Source organism: Mustelus asterias, chromosome 3 (assembly GCF_964213995.1).
Source record: "Mustelus asterias chromosome 3, sMusAst1.hap1.1, whole genome shotgun sequence".
NCBI lineage: Eukaryota > Metazoa > Chordata > Chondrichthyes > Carcharhiniformes > Triakidae > Mustelus > Mustelus asterias.
Window position 1 is genome coordinate 41439554 of NC_135803.1, and position 14073 is coordinate 41453626.

The following is a 14073-nucleotide window of genomic DNA, read 5'->3' on the forward strand; positions in this document are numbered from 1 at the left end:
GGGTGGTGATCTCAGTGGATGGATGTCTGTGGGAACGCGGGTATAGGAGATCCCGGCTCCGCTCCACACCATCCAGGAGTTACTCCACTGGCGAGGGCGGTGAGATTCATGTTTTCGAATTCTCTCTGGATTTTGCGCCCACATTGATGACCCCCTGGCACAGTTAACACGGGCTTGATTAAAACATTAGTACAATTGTTCTTTCTTTTTCAAGAAAATAATGCTGTCACTCTTCAAAATAGTTGACACTTCATCTAAGTAGTGTGTTCCTTTTCAATTACATGTTGTGTCCAAAATCAAGGGGCATACTTTGAAAGTTAATTTTAAATCAAAATGTTTTCCATTTCAATGTTTTTTCCAAGAAATCTTGAAGATCTCAATAAGGAACAGAAAGCCCTATGAAGACAACATGAAACTGATAAACCACACTTTCTACGAGATTGGAAGTTTGTTCTAGCTCCAGTTTCTCGAAGGGCTAATGGAATAAACATTCAAGATTGAATTATTGTATGGTAACTAAACTAAAAACAGTCTTACAGATAAAGTTGACATTTTTTCTGAAGAAGTCATATGGACTCGAAACTTTAACTCTGTTTCTGTCTCCACAGATGCTGCCAGAACTGCTGAGCTTTTCCAGCATTTTCTGTTTCTATTCCAGATTTCCAGCATCCACAGCATTTTGCTTTTGTATCATTGGCATTATGCCCGGAATTTTACCGCCCTGCTCACTACGGGAATCGGAGCGGGTGAGGGGCGGATCAAGGAAAGATCCGTTGACCTTGGGTGGGATTCAATGGTTCGGGACGAGCGAGACCGTAAAATACCACCCTGTATGTTGCTCAGTAACAGATTCTATCCTCTATTTGTTTAGTAGAGCTATCCATCAGGAATAGGGCCGGGAGCAACCACACCAAATCTACTAGATCAATGTTTGAGAAAGGACAAGTTACTGTTGCCGGTTAATGACTTACAGTTACAAGGTTGATCAAGTGCAAGAAGAATTCTAGTGCGTCTTGCTGTCGATTTGATGAAAATTCTGGATGTCCTTTTCCAACTAAAGCTTTAAACATTCTGGGCATCATCCCTTGTGGGTGAGGCTGCAAGTGACAAAACAGGGTCAAAAACTGGTCACTTTGTCAAATCTTAGCAGTATGAAATAAAGGAAGGCAAATGAAGCAGAGATATAGATCAGCAATGGTCTAACTGAATGGTGGAACAGGCTCAAGTGGTTACACCTGTTCCTACGGCTCAGAGATATTTCAGTGCAGTAAATTGAGACTTACACACCTGAACTGCCTTGCCCACTGGTTGACCTTTGTCTAGCTAAACCTTTTGTCTAGCTAAACCTTAGTAATTTGCATATTAAGAATGGACTTTAAAAGTTACCTCCACATGAGAAATGCAAAAAAAGGTACACAAACATTATTTTTGACTTTCTCCTTCAATGCAAAGGTTTCATCATTTTATGGGGACATGGGTTCATATCCCACTATGGCAGCTGCAGAACTTGAATTAAATTAATTCATTTGGAATATAAAGCTAATCTCAGTAAAAGGTGACCACAAAACTATCATTGACTGTTGTAAAAACCCATCTGGTTCACTGGTGTCTTTCTGCCATCCTTACCTGGTCTGGCCTACATGTGACTCCAGATCCACGATGCTGGACTCTTAACTGCCCCCCCTGAAATGGCCGAACAAGCCATTCAGTTCAGGGGAAATAACGGAAGGACAACAAATGCTGAACCTGTCAGTGATGTCCACATCCCAATAATGAATAAAAGAAAAAATATATACCTTATTCCAAGTGGACCAGCAGGTTGAGGATTGCTGCGTTAAATAACCAAAGGCGATTTTAAATGCCCACATGCTCTGCTCCCTGAGGCGGGCAGAGATTAAAACAATGGGACTTAAGACTAAAGAGAATTGAGCCTAAATAAAATATGCAAAACAAAATCAAAAATTAAAAGGTCAGGAGAAATTATGAAGTAATTAACCATCCAGTTTGAGTAGACATGTGTGGAGTGTTAAAATTTACAAATTATTTGCAAGTCAAATTAATTCAAATTGGAACCATCTGGCTACCTTAACTGTTACTGCGTACACATTTGCTATGTCTCATTTACATAAATAAACCATTCTTTATTGGTGCCTATGCTGTATTGGGAAAATAACCTCAGCATTTGTTGCACATTTATGCTAGCACAGTGGTCAGCACTGTTGCCTCACAGCGCCAGGGACCCGGGTTTGATTCCCAGTTTGGGTCACTGTCTGTGCGGTGTCTACAAGTTCTCCCCATATCTGCGTGGGTTTCCTCCGGGTGCTCTGGTTTCCTTCCAGTCTGAAAGCTGTGCTGGTTAGGTGCATTGACCAAGCTAAATTTTCCCTCAGTGTGCCTGAACAGGTGCCAGAGTGTGGCGACTAGGGGATTGTTACAGTAACTTCATTGCAGTGTTAATGTAAGCCTACTTGTGACACTAATAAATAAACTTAAAAAACATTTTTGGTGTTCAATTTAGAACTCCAGAACAGGGATTTCATCCAGGAGACAAACCCATCAATGTAGATATTCAGAAACATTGGTTAACGTTTTGGATGAGTGCAGCAATCAGTACACTGAATCTAAACTCCCCAAAGAAAATGACTTGGTGTTGTGTCAGAGGTTAAAACACAAGAAAACTGAATTGGAAATTCAATCCACTTAAATCTCTCTTGATTGTAATAGAGATAGGACAAGGGTTATCTGACCAACCTGCTCATGGGAAGTGGATTGGTCATTTAAAATATTATAATGAGGCTGCGTGCCTTCATTTTGACAGTCGCTCTATTTTTAACCACAGTGACAGGGGTTCCTGGGCCTCAGGGAACTCAGCAGCTGAAAGGAGATAGAGAAAGGTGGAATCCATGAGCTAAGTCCCTTTCCAGGACTATCTTTGGGCCAGGAGGAGCAGAAGAGTTTCTTCAAGTGCAACAAGCAAGATAGTAACCCAACCTTTTCAATCTGTATGTTTCCCCAAACCATCAGAGACCCTCCTGACCACCGTCACTCCCCACTCCATCCCACCCCACTCCACCCACTCACAAAACACCATCAATCCCCTTTCCAATCCTCCATCTAGGCCTTCCCACGATCTTACTCCCCTTCCCCTATGATCCTCTTGCTGTCCCACAATCTCTCTCACTTACCTACTCTAGGCCCCAGTAAAGCAGGCTTCCCGACCAAAAGCACCCCCAGCCTGGCAATCCCATTTAAAGTTATCAGGCGGCTCAACTCTGAAAGACAGTCAGGAAATCCATGCTTCTAGGGTTCCCAACCTCACAACAACCCCAGTGCACATAACTCGCCTCGGGGTTAAAACCCAGGCTATGTTGTCAGAGAAAAGGGAAATGGGAATCGAAACAAGCACCCAACCCTTTGTAGAGGGTGGAGTGGCCATGCTCATGTTCATATAACTGTTAATGTCAAAAGATTAAATTCAGTGTGCAATCGCACTCCACAGATTTAGCATCGATTTGAAGCATAAATCATCTGGCATCGATGATAAACTATGAATATAAATCAAGTGTCAAGGCCTGAATTAATTCCAAAGTGTAGCAGAGCGAAATTACCTCCTCAGGACTCCAACATACAGCGATTAAATTACAGTTTTATTCAACTCAAGCTTGGCAATAAGCACAAACTTAAGTTTCTTATTAAATGTGCAGTTATATTAAACAAAACTTGGTACACCGAGTTAAAGCAGCTTAAAGTTACAATGCCCATGGTCAAAAAAGTATTTTCATTCACTATGCTTGGCACCAATATTTCCTTTGCGATTCATTATACATTGCCAGTTTCTCCCGACAACTACTGTTCATCACAAATGTTTTATTCCCAGAAACTTTACAAACGTCCGTTGCTAAATTATCACTCACAGCGTTCAGTGTTTCTTTACATTTCTATAAATCTTCATTAGTTCAGTTCAGATAGGTTAAGACAATCAAAAATCAACAAAAACAGAACTATAAAACTGGCAGCAACAACCATCAATTAAATTCTACATCCCTGCACAAGGGAGAAAGTGTCATTTCAATCAATCCAAAACCTCCAAACAAATAGTCTGGTTCACGGCAAACATGATATCTCAGCGTGTTCAGTGTGGAAATATATACAGAACAATAAGAACTCAAATGGCATCGTGACTTAAAGCTTTCCAATTAAAATATTTGTGGAAGTGATCTGTTTGTAATTAAGAGAAGCATTAGAGTGAGAATTCTGCCAGATATCAAACTATTTTTAACCTCCATAAGGGCTAAAGGCCCTTAAAAATCTGTCAGAAAGTGATCCCAGTAATTATGCCGGTATCCCTCTCAGATAGTCTGCGTCACTCATCCCAGTGGGCTTTTTGGATTCAGCGGAATTCACATACCAAAGACATATGCCTGCACATTCAGGGTGCATCTTGGGTACACACCTGCCCCCAGAACTATAATATAAAGTGTGCAACGTGATTTTAAGAGCAGTAATCACGCCCTACATCCTCAACACTCGTGAAGGAGAGTTTTTTTTATTCACTCGAGAGACATGGGTGTCGCTAGCTGGCCAGCATTTATTGCCCATCCCTAGTTGCTTGTTCAGAGGGCAGTTGAGAGTCAACCACATTGCTGTGGCTCTGGAGTCACATGTAGGCCAGACCAGGTAAGGATGGCAGATTTCCTTCTCTAAAAGACATTAGTGAACCAGATGGATTTTCCCGATAATCAACAATAGTTTCATGGTCATCAGTCGATTCTTAATTCCAGATATTTTTTATTGAATTCAAATTTCACCAACTGCTGCGGCGGGATTCGAACCTGGGTCCCCAGAACATTAGCTGAGTTTCTGGATTAATAGTCTAGCAATAATGCCACTAGGCCATCGTCTCCCCCATTAACCCCCTTAACTAGGGAACCATTTGCACAAATGGACGGCATAATGGCACAGTGGTTAGCACTGCTGTCTCACAGCATCATGGACCCGGGTTCTATTCTGGCCTCTTGTGACTGTCTGTGTGGAGTGTGCACGTTCTCCCCACATCTGCGTGGGTTTCCTCCAGGTGCTCCGGTTTCCTCCCACAGTCCAAAGATGTGTGGGTTAGGTGGATTGGCCTTGCTGAATTATCCCTTACTGTCAAAGATAGATATCTAGTAGATAAACATGTGGGGTTACAGGGATAGGGTCTGGGTGAGATTGTGGCTGAATGGCCTCCTTCTGAACTGTAGGGATTCGATGATTTATGATTCAGTGAAATGCGTTAACTTTAAAAAAAATTGGGATTCCGTTCCAGGATCCAACGATACTGGCCTGAACCCTCAGATGAATCTTATATGCATTCTTCACAATATGGTATTTATATTCTCTCTCGGCATTCAAGCTGCCAATGCTGTTTCGGTCTGACTGGCTTGGTAAGGGCAAATGTAGCCTTTTCTCCTTAGAAAACCTAGCAGAATCCCCAATGTCAGTCTGAGACTCAGTGCACGTGAGCGTTGGCCTATTTTCCAGTCCTTCTACTGGAGCTCTGGCAAATATGTGGTGGAAGGATGGAACATTATTGGCTACGAGGTTGCTCACAAGGTACTTACAGTAATTTTGAAATAAATTTCAGAGACTCTTTGGGATAGGATGCCAGGACTATTTGGAGTACTAAAAGTAGAATTGCTTGCATCAAGTTTAGCATGCCTTGATATGCCCAGAACGGCATCAATGCCACACAATGCTCCCCTCTTAAGATACTACATGATAATACTACATGGTGTGAAATTAGTTATTGTTCTTTGCACACCCTCTGTGACATACCTAGGTATCAGGTTAGCACACAGACAATCAAATACCTTGTATTCTTCTTTCATCACCTGTTCAATAACCTCGGATTTCATTGGAGGTTTGGAGTACTGGCCTGAGAGAAGTCCATGTCCCAGCTTGGTCCTGTGCAAAATCAAAACGCTCACTTCAATTATCTACAAGAAACACAACCAGTGGGATTTTTCACGCTGCCTGCCGCATGTTTCACAGCAGCAAGGCAGCCCGCCACAGGCCAGTGACAAGATCTTCTGGTCCTGCCGCTGTCAATGGGGTTTCCTGTTTTATGTACCCCCCCACCGCTCCGGGGGCGTGGGTTTGCCGTTGGCAGGACCAGAAGATTCCGCCGGTGGGAAATGCTGGAAAATTCTGGCCGGCACGTTTTCATAGCTTGCTGGGTTATGCACAGTTAAGTTTAAAGTTTTTAAGTTTATTTATTAGTGTCACAAGTAGGCTTACATTAACGCTGCAATGAGGTTACTGTGAAAATTTAGCATGCCCAATGCCCCTAATCAGCACATCTTTCGGACTCTGGGAGGAAAACCGGAGCACCCGGAGGAAACCCACGCAGACATGAGGAGAACGTGCAGACGCCGCAGAGACACTGACCCAAGCCGGGAATCAAACTAGATTCCCTGGTGCTGTAAGGCTACAGTGCTAACCACTGTATCACCATGCCGCCCTAGTGCTGTTTTCAAATACTGCTTTGAATGCAAAATTATTTTACACAATTTTTATTCCAGGTGAATGCATTCTTGTTCCAATATTGTGAGACAACAACTAATGTAGCGCATCACCAGAATGCATCAACCGTTGGTAGGTCACATTTCAGATTCCTAAAGAGCAAAACAAGTTCTGTGCCGACTTCAGGCTGTGAGAGTGGAAGAAAAAGTGTGGAACAAATTCTGGTGCAGGGAAGGAGTAGGTCAGGTGCTCGTGGAACAAATAGGTCACAGTACAACAGGGTAACAAGAGAATGAAAGTGTGGAACAAGATGACAATATCAATGACCTTCTGTGACTGAAGGAGATGCCATTAAATCATGGTCTATATCTGCTCTGAGAGGTGCTCCATCTAGTGGAGTGATTGTGAATAGACAAAATAAGAAACAAACAAATGAGTACATTACACAATCATGTAGATCCGGAAACACAGGCTGGGATTTTCCGTCACCAACCCGCCCCCCCCCCCCCCCCCCCCCCCACCCCCCGTCTGTCCTACAATAACGAGGAACCTTCCCTCTGGCTACACAAATTCTAGCACTGGAGGACCCTGACGGGTATGATCCTAATGTAACCATTTACAGTCACTGATTTCCATCCCTAGTGATAATTCTTTTGCCCTCTCACCTAATGCTCAATTCTCAGACTGTGACTTAACGCTCTTAGTAAGTCGATTAATTAATCTCCAGGCTCTTCTCTTTCAATAACACAATAAATCACCACTTCACCTCATGCTTGTTCAATATTATAACTTCAATATTGTAATTGCCCTCCCGGAACTAGGTTAGGTTCCCCCTTGTCGTCAATTTGCCCCCAGAAACCTCCACATTCAAAGGATTATCCTCCACCATTTCTGCCAATGCCAACATGATGCCATCACCAAACACATCTGCCCCTCCCAATTAGCATTCTGAAGGGACCATTCCCTCCATGACACCCAGGCCCCCTACTCAATCACCCCAACAACTCATCCCCTTCCCACAATACCTTCCCCTGTCATCCCAGGAAGTGTAACATCTGCCCTTTAACCTCCGCTCTCCTCTCCATCCAAGGGCCCAAGTACTCCTTCCAGTTGAAGAAGTAATTTACTTGCATTTCTTTCAAGTTACTGTATTCCCTGCTCACAATGCGGAGTTGTCTCCACTCGGGAGACAATACACAGATTGGGTGTTTGTTTTGCAGAACACTCAGTCTGTTACATAAGCTTCTCATGGTTGCTTGTCACTTAAATTCACCACTTTGCTCTTGTATGCTCATATTTCTGTGTTTGGCATGCTGCAGCTTTCCGATGAAGTTCAATGCAAGTTTCAGGAACATCACCTCATCTTCTGACTAGGCACATTACATGCTTCTGGGGTCAACATTGAGTTCAACAATTTCAGGCCATGAATTCTGCCCCCAATTTTGATTCTGTTTTTCTGATGCCCTGTGATGGTTTTTCTTTTCATCCATTCATGGGACATGGGTGTCGCCAGTTGGCCAGCATTTATTGCCAATCCCTAGTTGCCCTTGGAGGGCAGTTGAGAGTCAACCACATTGTTGTGGCTCTAGAGTCACATGCAGGCCAGACCAGGTAAAGATGGCAGATTTCCTTCCCTAAAGGACATTAGTGAACCAGATGGATTTTTCTGACAATTGACAATGGTTTCATCAGTGGATTCTTAATTCCAGATTTTTTTTATTGCATGCAAATTTGACCATCTGCCTTGGTGGGATTCAAACCCGGGTCCACAGAGCATTAGCTGAGTTTCTGGATGAATAGTCTAGCGATAATACCACTAGGCCATCACCTTCCTCTATCTTGTTCTCATGTTTCTACTTTCAGAGAGGGCTCTTACTACAACTATAACCATTTCCTTTGCCTAACATCTTAATCACTTAATTTCTCCTGTCCTCTACCCTGTCCCAGACATTTTATTTTCTTCTTCACCCTCTCCTTTCAATAGCAAAGAAAATCTCATTTCTATCTTCCTTCAGTTCTGAAGAAGAGTCATATTCATCTCCACAGAAAATAACAAACCGGCTGAGTATTCCCAACACTTCCTGTTTTTATTTCAAATTACTAGCATTTGAGGTAGTTTGTTTCAGTTATAACTTCACAGTTATTCATTCAGTAACATATGTAGCCAAGAATGCTATAAAACCGTGATATTCTAATAGAGCAATTTGATTCACCCATCATCTCAAAAGCAATGTCCAACATCAGGTCATGGCAAGAACATTAATGTGGTAGCAGTTGCCATTTACATAGAAATCATAGAAACCCTACAGTACAGAAAGAGGCCATTCGGCCCATCGAGTCTGCACCGACCACAATCCCACCCAGGCCCTACTCCCATATCCCTACATATTTACCCACTAATTCCTCTAACTGATGCATCTCAGGACACTAAGGGGCAATTTTTAGCATGGCCAATCAACCTAACCCGCACATCTTTGGACTGTGGGAGGAAACCAGAGCACCCAGAGGAAACCCACGCAGACACGAGGAAAATGTGCAAACTCCACACAGACAGTGTGGAGCCGGGAATCGAACCCAGGTCCCTGGAGCCGTGAAGCAGCAGTGCTAACCACTGTGCTACCGTGCTGTACAGAAAAAGATAAAATCTCAGAAGTTCAGAGTGCAAACTGAACTGGCTGTCAATCAGCAAAATCTTTGTAAAAGGTGGAAATCTTAACACAAATAATTTAAAAACATTTCTGCTGATTTATGTGCATAAAAATTCTTGTTTTTTTGCCTATTTTATGTGAGCAATGTTGTTCTCAGAAAACAAAGATGCAAAGTCTGGTTTTAAATTCATTACTGATAATTAACAAATATACTTAGGCACAGCTAGACAAGTACAGTGTTGTTACAAAATCTAATACTTACATCTGTGTATCAAAATCTTGAGTTGGATCTAGAGGGGAATAATCGAATATTCTTTGGAGGTTTCCAACATATCTGTAAAACAGGTACACAGTATTTACATTCTAATCGCTTGGATTTTGTTGAGATGATAGGGGTGAGACTAACTGCACTCACCATTATAATAGAGGCAATCTGGCAGCAACTTGGGCAACTGCAAATGGGGAAATCCAGAGTTTGGTGTCAGAAATACATCACTTCCCCATAGGCTGTGCTGTAACTGTCCTCATCGATAGAGTAACATTTCTAGCCAAGGATGCTATTAAACTGTGATATTCTAACAGGGCAATTTGAGTCACCCGTTATCTCAAAAGCAATGTCCAATGTCAGGTCATGGCAAGAACATTAACGTGGTAGCAGTTGCCATTTAAAGAAAAAAATAAAATCTCGGAAGTTCAGAGTGCAAACTGAACTGGCTATCAATCAGCAAAATCTTTGTAAAAGGTGGAAATCTTAACACGCATTAACATAACATCTTCATCACTTAATTTCTCCTGTCCTCTACCCTGTTCCAGGCATTCTATTTTCTTCTTCACCCTCCCCCTTTGGGGTACTTATTCACTAGATCTCCACTAAAGGCATCAGAAAGTTAGGATTGGTGCATTCAGGAGTGGGTGAAGTTTTAACTGCATGATAAGTGACTGTGACTTCTAAACAACCTCTCCGGCCTTGAAAATGTAATTTTATAAATATGGAGTTGCATTCCTTCAGAGGTTCATTTGTGTTGGAGATTTAAAAATGTAAAATTTTTATTTCTTCTTTGTCTGTTTTTTCCTTTTTCTTCATCCTATTCTTTTTCTCAATTTTTATTTTGTGTTCGACACATGATTTAAATCTGATTTACAATTTCTGCTTTAGACTTGGTGAGGATTCTTCACTGCGATTGGTTGAAAAGCCTTGTTTTTTCATAACCTTCTTACTCAAAGCACAGATGTCCTGTAGAGGTCACTGCACTGGATCAGAGCAAGTTTCCACACAAAAAGTCAGAGAAAACTCTTGCGGGCAGCTGTTAGCGAGGTGAATTGCAATTAAAATAAAGGTTCCACAAGAGGCCGGAAATGAAGGAATGCAGAGATCTCATGGGGCTTATAGGTCTGGAGGAGTTTACAGAATTAAGGAGCGGTAAGGTCATGGAAAGATTTGAAAACAAAGATAAGAACTTTAAAATGGAGGCATTGTCATATCAGGATACCAGTAAGTCTGTGAGCTCAGGGATGATGGGTGAATAGGACTTGGTATGAATTCAAATATACAGCCAGCAGAATTATGGATGAGTTCAAGCTTATGAATGGTAGAAGCTGGGAGGCTGACCAGGAAAGTGCTTGAATGATGACGTTTAGAAGGCATAATGAAAGTTAATAAATAGGGATCAGGATTTGTAATGGGGACTGAGGACAATGGCTTCAATCTTCTCATTTTGGCCCATCTGTTACGACGCAGAGGTTAATCCCCTTTACCTCACTTCGTAATCTGGTAAAAGTATTTGGGAAGGTGTTAACTGTTTTACATTAACATTTAGAGGTTCAATAATATAAAGACCTGACATTTGCTTTAAGGGAATAATTAACAAGTTATTTTATTCAACCAACCAGGAACTTTAATTAAAAATGTTACTGGTTTAGTTAAAGGAAGGTTCGACTGAAATGCTGTTCAAATAAAGACAAGGATGGTTCAGTACTAAAACAGTAATAACAGAATCTTGGTCACTCTCAAAATAGCTATATACAACCAGGTCTGATGGCTTGGAAAAGATTTGGAGTTTTATTCTGGTGATTTCTCTGTCTGTAAGGTCTTTCTGATTTGATATCCTGGTGTTAGATGGAGAATTCTCTTCAAAGATAGTTCTTTTAGCTGGCAGGATGGAGAACCGCTCCAGAGATGGCCTTCTCAGTTGAACTCGACTGAACTCACTAACAGAACTGGAGTCACTGAAGACAGGCAGTTGAATTCCTACATTTATATTCCTGATGACCTATGCATTTTCAACGTCAGGATTGGTGGTTGTTGTTGACAACAACAGCAAATTCAAATCTGATAGGTTCCCTTTAGCTGAGTGTTTTCTTTAAACTCATAGGCTAACAAAATGCAAAAACCTGCAGAGCCTGTTACCAAGGCAACCCTGATGCTTGGTCCTAGTTATAATTGTCGCAACCTATGTACCCTGTATTTTAAACATTCAAGCCATGAATACAAAACCAGCTTTTAAAGGGACCACACACTGTTGTTTTCCTTCTCGTATTTTACATTCTTTACATCTTTACAAACTTAACTTCACAACACGTGAGACAAGCAGTGTGACAAATCAGAAAAACTGGTGGGTTAAGAAAGGAGGGACTGAGGTAGAGCTGGTGTTGTCAGCCTACATGTAGAACCTGACACTGTTTTTGGATGCGGTGGTTGAGGGGCAGTAGGTAGATGAGAACTAGGAGGGGGCCGACAATAGATCCTTGGGAGACTCAAGAGATAATGGTACGGGAACAGGAATAGAAGCCATTGTAGGTGATTGCCTGGCTACAACTGGATAGATAACCCACTGAATACAGTCCCGTCCAGGCAGATGAGAAAGGAAGGGCAATGGCGGAGGATGATGTGGCCAACTGTATCAAAGGGTCGAAAACAGAGAGTTTATCAGTCACATCCGTTGCCATTTGCAATTTTCATAGATCATAGAAATCAATCATAGAAACCCTACAGTGCAGAAGGAGGCCATTCGGCCCATCGAGTCTGCACCGACCACAATCCCACCCAGGCCCTACCCCGACATATTTACCCGCTAATCCCTCTAACCTACGCATCTCAGGGGCAATTTTAACCTGGCCAATCAACCTAACCCGCACATCTTTGGACTGTGGGAGGAAACCGGAGCACCCGGAGGAAACCCACGCAAACACGAGGAGAATGTGCAAACTCCACACAGACAGTGACCCGAGCCGGGAATCGAACCCGGGACCCTGGAGCTGTGAAACAGCAGTGCTAACCATTGTGCTACCGTGCCGCCCTTTTGATAAGAGGTTTTTCAGGACTGTGTAGGGCAGAACCTTGATTGGAGGGATTCAAATATGGAGTTCTGGAAAAGATCGGCATGGATCTGGAAGACTACAGCATGTTCAAGAATATTGGCAGAGAAAAGGGAGGTTGGGGTCAGAAAAACAGTGAATATCTTACAATGAATAAACTACAGAAAATGAAAACTCAAAAACATGTTTCTCGAAACAGCATTATCTTACAGAGAACACAAACTTCGACATAAAACCCACCTTCTCTGAAAGTCTGGGATGCTGAAGATTATTTGCATGACAGAGCTGAGGTAGCAGCTGTTTCCAAGATTCTTGATGCCGGTGTATCCAGAACCATATATTGGCTTCAATTTCATACCAGATTCTTGGACCATCTCCCACTCACTAATCCGTGGCTTGATATCATCGACAGGATTAACATTTTCTGACTATCAAACAGATGTAATAAAGAGTCACCTGATAATACACTTTGACAAATCCTTATCCAATCCACTTAACATTAACCATTACTCAGCTGATATTATACAGATGCATTTTTTTACAATGAATGATTACAACTTGTCTGTCCTACGCAGCTGTCTTAAGAAGCAATTATATCTGCTTTAAATTTCCAATGAATCCACTGTACCTATAATGATCAGTGCTTTCACTAACATGCATAAAGGAAGAAAATGGTCTGTGCCTACAAGAACAATATAAGTGCCACCAACCTTACACCCTTTTTCTAATTCAACAAAGCAGCTTTATAATCCATGTAAATAAACATTTACAATATACAAGTTTAAAATACTTCTGTGCCGACATGTTGTGCTCATCTGCAAATCTGTTCAAATGCAGTTTTTAAAAAGATGTTAATCAAAAAGCAACAAATCTAGCCTGTGGTTCTGCTTAGCAAGCAGACACCAGTGCCAAGAAGGTCACTTTTACTGTAATCAGGTTGAAAGGTGAAAGGGCACAGCTGGTTTGGTGACTATCACACATTTTTGTCATCTCAACCTTCATTTTGACTCCATTAAAGGTGGTGGGAATAAGGCTCTGTTGCGCCTCAATCCTTTCAACGTTCACCAACAAGTGACTTTCATTCTGTGCGATTTTCTTTGTGACAGTATGTTTATTCCAGTTTATAAGAACTGATTTATCAGATTTGATTTCACTGACTCAGCTTCTATTCATTGTCGTAAATAAGATGATGACAGGTCCATTATTTTGAGCCTGATAAGAAGCATCTCATTTTATCTCCTTATCAAGAGAGTGGTAATATTTTTTACACACCTTTTGCATTTTCAACATGTTGATACCAAAGTGCATCAAGTGTTCTGCAATATTTGCGTCGAGTACCGCTTCCTCCTCATCAAATGAGTAAACATCTGCATTGTAAACAAAAATAAAAATATGATACAAGACAAGCATTCTGGGGCGGCACGGTAGCACAGTGGTTAGCACTGCTGCTTCACAGCTCCAGGGTCCTGGGTTCGATTCCCGGCTCGGGTCACTGTCTGTGTGGAGTTTGCACATTCTCCTCGTGTCTGCGTGGGTTTCCTCCGGGTGCTCCAGTTTCCTCCCACAGTCCAAAGATGTGCAGGTTAGGTTGATTGGCCAGGTTAAAAAT

General features: G+C 42.0%; 1 protein-coding gene across 1 annotated transcript in view; it reads right to left on the reverse strand.

Moving 5' to 3' along the window:
• Nucleotides 1-14073, reverse strand: part of usp13 (ubiquitin specific peptidase 13) — a 94463-nt gene that overhangs the window by 35160 nt on the left and 45230 nt on the right. The window contains exons 7-11 of the mRNA XM_078207944.1: nt 13737-13831; nt 12705-12892; nt 9412-9483; nt 5850-5943; nt 972-1097 (exon numbers count right to left, since the gene is read on the reverse strand). Coding sequence (XP_078064070.1) covers nt 972-1097; nt 5850-5943; nt 9412-9483; nt 12705-12892; nt 13737-13831 — 575 coding nt within the window. The remainder of the gene's footprint in view (nt 1-971; nt 1098-5849; nt 5944-9411; nt 9484-12704; nt 12893-13736; nt 13832-14073) is intronic.